General features: G+C 41.4%; 1 protein-coding gene across 8 annotated transcripts in view; it reads left to right on the forward strand.

Moving 5' to 3' along the window:
• Positions 1-8,284, forward strand: part of THRAP3 (thyroid hormone receptor associated protein 3) — a 41,036-nt gene that overhangs the window by 21,733 nt on the left and 11,019 nt on the right. For all 8 annotated transcript variants that reach the window (XM_083453100.1, XM_083453104.1, XM_083453102.1 and 5 more), the window contains 3 exons: positions 716-1,603; positions 5,085-5,837; positions 8,106-8,278. In XM_083453100.1, coding sequence (XP_083309226.1) covers positions 716-1,603; positions 5,085-5,837; positions 8,106-8,278 — 1,814 coding nt within the window. The remainder of the gene's footprint in view (positions 1-715; positions 1,604-5,084; positions 5,838-8,105; positions 8,279-8,284) is intronic.

Here is an 8,284-nt window from a genome sequence, read left to right on the forward strand (position 1 = left end):
AACTTAATCTTGAAATTGTAGCTTCCACATCATGCCCCTCATACTAGATACGTCTATTTAATGTGGTGTGTTAAATATAAAAATATACTCAATCACATAATATAGCTTTAAAAATCCACAAACACAAAAGACTTGAACCTAAAAAAGATCTATTTGATTGAGTAGTGTGCCCTGATGGCACAAAGTTGCTGGCCATTTAACTCCCTTATTGGAAGACAGAATAATGTCTGATACTCCATTTCTTGTTTAATTTTTCTGTCGTGTGTGGGGGGGAGAGCTTTTTGTTGCCTTTTAAAAACAAATCATCCATGAAGTGGAATCTTTGCTGGGTTATAGTAGATAAAACTGAAAGGTTAGAAATAACGGTTTCCTCTCTACCCTGTTGGGTACATTTGCCCCATGCTGCAAATTGAGCTCTGGAAGGTGGGTGCTCTGAGGATGGCCTTCTGAGGGAGAAAATGCTGCCTCCTCTGTGTCTGAAGTGGTTTTGTAGGAAAACGCTCATCCTAGCAATAGCAACTTTGTTCCATCTGCATTGCCCTGCATTGCTGAGGGTTGTTTTTAAGGATACTTATCATTATGAGATAGAAGCTGGAGATGAGCTAAAGGGAAACCTATGTATCATTATGAAAACAGGTTAATGTCTTTGTATTGCAATCAGAATGCTGTAGTACTGTGTGTAGCAATTTCCAAATACATTTTTCTTTTTCCTCAGTTCTAGGTCCCGTTCGAGATCATACTCTCCATCTCATAACAGGGAGAGGAACCACCAGCGGGTCTACCAGAACCGGGATTTCCGAGGGCATAACAGAGGTTATCGGAGACCCTATTATTTCCGTGGAAGGAACAGAGGGTTCTACCCATGGGGTCAATATAACCGAGGCGGCTATGGAAATTACAGGTCCAACTGGCAAAACTACCGCCAAGCCTATAGCCCTCGTAGGGGACGCTCACGTTCTCGGTCACCCAAGAGGAGATCTCCATCCCCAAGATCTAGAAGCCATTCAAGAAATTCTGACAAGTCCTCATCTGATAGGTCAAGGAGGTCTTCATCATCTCGATCCTCCTCTAATCACAGCAGAGGCGAGTCCTCCAAACGTCGGACATTGAAGGACAAGAAGTCTTCTTCCAAGGATGCCAGGGGATCTCAGGGTGCGGGAGACAACCAAGGGGATGACACCAAGGAACAGCCCTTCTCAGGAGGAACTGCGCAGGATGCCAAATCCTCAGAGGGATCGAAATCTTGGCAAGAAGTGGGTGCTTATGGCACAGGTTCAGCATCAAGGGCCTCTGCTGTGACAGAGTTGAGTCCAAAAGAGCGAAGCCCAGCACTAAAGAGCCCTCTCCAGTCAGTTGTCGTGAGGCGCCGTTCACCTAGGCCAAGCCCACTTCAGAAGCCCAGTCCTACATCTTCCAACCCTTCACAGCTGGGCTCGACTCTGCAGAGCAGCAGCTCCTTCCAGGCAGGCTCACATCAGTTTGAGCATAATTTAGCAGGCCTGAGCCCAACAAGGAAAAGTCCTGTGTGCAAAAGCCCCACAACAATCAGTTCCATTTATGGGGCATCTCAGAAGGAGGAAATGGGGATAGCCTTCTCCAAAAGGCAAGTTGTCTTCATTCCTAAAATTGATTGTTTGATTGATGTTTTTCTGACTTTCAGCTGACTGTTAGATTGGCACAATTAGGCTAGCCATAAGCAATGTAAAAAGTTTAGTCTCAGCTAGTCAGAAGTTGCAAAAATCTGTTGTGAAAATAATAAAAAGCAGACTTAGGTAATAGTGGTAAAAGTATTGTTTTTATTAAGTATTGTATTAATTGCTGTGGTATGTGAGATACTATTATTAACACTATTTTTCAATCTCTGATTTTTTAATGGAGAATTACTCAAGGTGGCATACAAGATAAAAATAGTCATGTGGGGTTTTTGTACAATTTCTTAGAGCTTCAGAGAAGATTTAAGATGGCTATTTGATTTATAATGTACTAAACAAAACAAAACAAAAAGTAAACCATGCCATGCTAATGTATTTGCTACATACATATCGGAAGAGATCTTTTAGTACCCAAAGGTAGTTGAACTGAAATATTTTATTGTGGGAGGAATTAAATAAACATACTTGGTGCATTTTAATATTGTATTTGACCTAGTGCATAGTTTTACTTGGCAATTATTATTAATTGAATTTTTAAAAGATTAATTTTACCATACCTGAAGTGCTGTGTGTAAGAATATGCACTTCCAAGAGATAGTTAACTGAAAAGTTAATTACAACTTCGATTTTGAATTTTACTAGTAAGGTGTCCATTCCATAATTTGACTTCTGTTTATTCATTGGGCTAAATAATACAACTTATTAAACCATAGTTCACTGTTACATGCATGAGCTGTTGTCTGCCACACCCTCCCCTCTGAGGTGTGCCAGAGAAGGTGATTGGAAGTATCCAGTTCCAGTTTTAAACTAACAAAAAATCCTGATTATGTCTAAACTCTGGTAGTTCTTGTTAAGCTAACTATGGTTAGATCTTAAGGCACAGTTTGGTCTTGGACTGCTTGAACCAATCTTAAGTTCCTAGAGTTTGATATAATGGAGAGTTTTGATTAGTTTAAAATTGTAAGTGGATTCAACATGAAACATGAAATTGGTATACAAGTCTGTAGATTGTACAAAAAACCTAAACCAAAGATTGGACAGCCTGTGGCCCTCCATGTGATGTTCAACTCCCATCAACCCCAGCTATCATGGTGGGTGGTTAGGATTGATGGAAGTTGTAGTTCCACAGACTCTTCAAGGCCTCAAGTTGTGCTGCCTTGTGGCTTAGCATCGCTTCCATACTGGCCCATTAAATTACTAGTTCATTTATGAAACAACACATGTCTAAAAATGGGACATTTTCTCTGGAAAAAATATGATATTGGGAAACTTTATATAATTATTCACCCCAGTTCAGTGCAGCATGTATATATTTTAAATGTTTCAAACACAAAAGTAATGTCATGTTAAAAACCTTGGCAATCAAAGAAATTCAAGGTGCACAGTTGAGTAGCTTGGTAGACATTCCTGAAGAGGATAATTCATAATATAGATGTGTCACCTCCCTGAAAAGTGTTTGCTCCCTGGCAGATCTTGCATTCTGAACAGAAGGAACACAAGAGTTGCAGCCAATACAAGAAAGAATTGACCTTTCCATTTTGCATGTAACTGGTTTCTAGTCTGCAAGTAGGAAGCTGAATTATCTCCCCAGAAAGCATGCATACACCTCTAGGAATTTGTCTTACTTTTACTGTACTTGGTGTACAGCACTAGTGGTCACTTGTGTAAATAACCTATGGCTACTAACCATGGTAGCCAAAACTGGATGACCAGAGGATAGGTGCTATTGGGATTGGAACTCATTATCATGAAGAAATTTCTGTTAAACTGTAGGAGTTAGACCTTCACTCTGCATGGCAGTTATTGTTTTCTTACAGAAATGAAACTGTTGCTATAAAATTGCAGTAGTACCTATGGCATAGAGCTTGGTAGCTTTTGTAATGACAGTTGCCCCTTTATATACCAAATTCATTTTTATCTAAGATGCAGAATCAGATCTAGCTCTGAGATTGTGTTAAGTATTATTACACAGCTGCCTAATATGCTCATTTTAAAGGGATGGTAGCCACTTATTTCTCTCGGTGTACAGCAGGTGTAAAACCCTTGGATTTTCCCCAAGGGAGTCACAAGATGGTTTATGGTAAATAACCTAGCTCAGTTACATACAAAAGCATTTTTAAAAAGCATTAATCAATAAATACTTTTTCAGTAAAAAAGAAAGTAAGGTGTTTTTAAGTTCTCCCAGTGTGTTCGAGAGGCAGTTTGTAAAACTGAGATTTGTGCATAGGTTTTGCTGTTATGTAGAACAGGTGTTTCCTAAACCCTTTTTAGAAGGAGTGGGGGAGAAAATTGTCTCAGATTTCTTGGCACTGGCTTCAGATTTTCAGGAGTCAGCATTAGATGTGTAGGTGTCAAGTCTTGTAAAATATAGTACTTAAAAAACCCAAAAAGCAGATTACCAGGCACCACAAGTGTAAAAATTTAGGAGCAGAGGCCCCACTTTTGGAAATATATGAGAAGACTGTTAAAGAATAGGTACAATGTTTGTCATCCCCTGGAATCTGCTGGTGGGCTCGGCTTCCAGCAGATACAGAAAACAGCTGTCATGGAGCCAATTTTTGCATCTAGTAAAACTTATCCAGCATGAAGATAGTTGATAGTAAATGTGCTTTGGGTAGGAACATTACTTGAATCTTTGCAAATACATCCCCCCCCCCCCCCCAGGGAGTCACAAACACCAGTTAGTACAAGGAGCATTGTTTTTAGTTGTTTAGTTGATCTCAGCAGCTATACATCCATCTGTTTAAGAAGCGATTGCATTGTTCTCAGATGCTCCACAATGATTTTTCCATTCTCAATTTTGCTACCTCATCAACCAATGTATAGTTTTGAAATTCACCTCCAGTTGTAATTAGAAAATAGAAAATTGCCCATATAGTTTAGATATATGCCAATCATCATCCTGTCAGTTTTAGTTGGGGATTGACCATCTTTATAATATTGCTGAGTATTCGTGTTCATCCCAACCAATTAAGCATTTCCGACCCGTTAACCTTTTTGCTTTTATTTGTGTTTTGAATTGTCTATAGCTTCCATAGGAGACTTTCCTCCAAAAATTTGAAGTAGCTTTTGAGGCTTTTATTTCCACTGTGTATTACTTAAAAAGCACAGCAATCCAAGGTGAAAATGTTGATGGGTTAATTCTCCACAAACAGGTTTGTAAGTGAATGCACAGGTTGGGTAAGATCTTTTACGTATTTCCTGCCTTCTAGCTATGGCAAGTAGGTTCTTAAATACGATTTTAATGGTTTTACTAAGCTTTGTGTGTCAAGGTTCTGTCACCTGTAGTGAATAGGTGTACTAATTTTAAAGCATTAAGAGGTAGAAAAAAGCTAAATAAAGCTTTGTATCAGTAACACAGGGATCGTCTGCTTTATCAGAACTTTAAGAGTTCCTGAATTGACTGTCTCTCTCATTTTCTTTTTTAAATAGGTATTTGGAAGAGCAAAAAGCTGAGAATGGGAAAGACAAAGAGCAGAAACTGTCGAACATGGAAAAAGAAAAAATGAAAGAGAAGGGAATTTTCTCTGACCTGGGATTAGCAGATGGTAAAACAAAAACAGATCCGTATGCCTCCAAAGCTGATACAGAAAAGCTGTATCGTGGAAGTCAGTCCCCAAAGCGCTATAAGCTCCGAGATGATTTTGAAAAGAAAATAGCAGAGTTCCACAAGGAGAGCCACTATGGAAAAGAGGAGGCAGATGAGCCCGAGAAGAAGGTTAAAGGCAAAGGGCGAAAGGAATCCAATTTTGATGAGGATGAGGATGATGAGCCGAAGTTTCTGTCCAAGACGTTGTCTGCTTCCAATAAAAACCAGGAGGAAGATCGATCAGGCAAATGGGAAGGCCTGGTATTTTTGCCTGGAGCCAAAGAGAAGCAGAGGAAAGCTGAGGAGGTGGAGGAGGAGTCTTATGCTGAGCAGACCAAGAAGGAAGAGAGGCAGGTTGCCAAGAGAGCAGAAGCTGGGCACAGAGGCTTTGTTCCAGAGAAGAATTTCCGAGTTACCACTTACAAAGCCAGCCAGGAAAAGAATGCTACATCTCCTCCTCCACGAAAGACTTCAGAGGGCAGAGAGAAGCTGGGCACACGGGGAGAGGGCCTGGCCACTGGCAAGTCTTCCTTTTCCATCACTCGTGAGACCCAAGTCAACCTCCGAATGGATTCTTTTGATGAGGATCTTGCACGGTGAGAGGCTCAGTGTATCTGCCCCACAGCTGGAATAAAGGGTTAGGGGAAAGTTAAATGGGAATATTGCCCTGTACTGTGTACAGCAGTTCTCCAAAGAGAGTAAGCAAGCAGCCTAGTCTTCTCACTGGTTTTTATTTGGAACATATGGGTGGATAACAGAGCCCAGAGATTCTCTTTTTTAATGTCAATGTGCCAGAGTTTCTCACTTACCATGGCGTCATATGAGTGAGCATCATGCTGGTGTATGCTTTCCATTAGGTCCAAGCCAAAGAGCATGGTTTGCTCCTCCCTAGCAAGCCACAGTCAGTAAGCCAACAACAAACGATGTCTTAAGGTTGGCTAGCAATCATGACTCCTTAGGGAACAACAAACGACAATCCTGGGTTCAGATGTAACAGGAAGCCAAAGCTTCATGGTTTGTTTCTCCTTCTCAAGCTAACAGAGAAGCAAAGCGGGAGGCATCTGGCAGCATGTACCAGCACACTGCTTATTCACAATAAACCACAATATGCCAGAAACACCAGTTTATCATTATGCAAATGCAGCTATTGCCTAATCCCAATTTTTTTTTGGCAGTGAAGTGACAGGGAGAACCAGAGCATATGTCCCTGTAAAGGACCAAAAAGAAGAGCAGATCACAAAAAGCTTGCAAAAATGGGGTGCTAGTCAAGGGGTGATATTCAGCTGCATTTTACTCAGAATAGACCCATTGAACATTAAGTTACGTCCATGCATTTCAGTGGGTCTGCTTTGAGTCAAACGTAGTTGAATACCACCCTAGCTTTCAGGTAGAGCAAGCCATATAACTACTACTACTACTACAAATTTTATTATTTGCACCCAGCCACTCTGCACGTCCCTTCTGTTCTGAGCAGATGGGAGGGTGGATGTCCAGTCCTGACATCCATTGAAATGTGGCCATATTTAAAGACATGTGCTCAGTGCAGGAGAGGCTGAGCCTGTGAAACACAAACTTGAGCAAGAACAGCTAACAGTCTCTTGTGTATTGTGTTTTTTTCAAAGGATATTTGCTGAGAGCTTTCATGGGTACCATAGGAGGTACGGATTAGCACACTGGCATGTGTGGACACCATGTTACCAACCCTTGCCCTAATTAATAAATTAATAAAGTCCAAGGGTCACCTGGAGCAGGCGAGCCAATCTACAGCAGAAAACAGCCCACCACCTTCCCAAGCCCTAAATACACTTTTGAAGCTTGAGCAAAAGACATCCGAAAGGACACTTTGTTGGGCACAACTTCATGGTGCACATAATCACTCCTGCTGATAGCCATGGTAGTCCCAATGCCTGTAGAGAAATAATGCAGGGATGGACAGAGGAACCTGCAAATAAAACCTTGGAATAGAGAGTTGTATCCAACTTAGTTATACTCCGAGTAGACCCATTTGAAATTAATAGCCCTAAGTCTATGTCTAGTGTTTTCAGTGCATCTGCTCTTGGGTAAAACATTGCTTCTAAATTGATCATGAAGTGCCTTCAGTGACAAGTCTTTGAATTTAACATGTTGCTCCCAGGCCAACTGTCTGTTCACCGGCCTCCCACAAATGAATTCACACAATCTTGTCCCCCATAATCCAGAGAGTTGGTGTGCTGCAAAAAAGGAAAAGATGCTTGACAATCATTGAAGTGAAATACAGCTAATAAGCTTGCATGGCTAGACAGTGGTGTATTTTATTCCTCATACTGTTGGGCTGTTGCTATTGATTTACTTGACTTTTATATAAAGGCAAGTGTCTTGTGGCATTGTAGAGACTAACATTTTTTTTGCTGATAGGAGCTTCTGTGGACTGAACTCTGTCCATCCAGACCAAGGTGTACATAATCTGCTTCACCTCAAGAGTTCCTTGGGCCACCACCCTCTCTCTTTCTTAGTTGCTCAGCTGTCACGATACAGTGGAACCTCAGTTGTTGAATGTAATCTGTTCTGGAAGACCATTTGACATCTGAAACGTTCGACAACCGAGGCACAATGGGCGGCCGGCAAAATCCATTGAAAAAATGGAGAAATGTGCCCCAGAAGCCGTTCAACTTCCGAGGCATGTTTGAGAACGGAAGCATTCTCTTCTGGGTTGTCGGCATTTGAAAGCTGAAACGTTCGACTTCCGAAGTGTTTGACAACCAAGGTTCCACTGTACCTTCTTGTTTTGTTCACTATGCCAGACAAACAAAACCACCTCTCTGGAAGTAGTTGCTTTTGGAGATCATAACAATTAATGAGCATATCTTTGTGTGTTTCCCCACCAGCCCAAGCGGAATTTTGGCACAGGAGCGCAAACTGTGTCGTGATCTGGTGCACAGCAACAAAAAGGAGCAGGAGTTTCGCTCCATTTTCCATCACATCCAGTCCGCCCAGTCTCAGCGGAGTCCCTCGGAGCTCTTTGCTCAGCATATTGTGACCATTGTTCACCATGTGAAAGGTGAGT

The sequence above is a fragment of the Podarcis tiliguerta genome (assembly GCF_965153285.1).
Source record: "Podarcis tiliguerta genome assembly, chromosome: 8".
In the NCBI taxonomy this organism is placed as follows: Eukaryota; Metazoa; Chordata; class Lepidosauria; order Squamata; family Lacertidae; genus Podarcis; species Podarcis tiliguerta.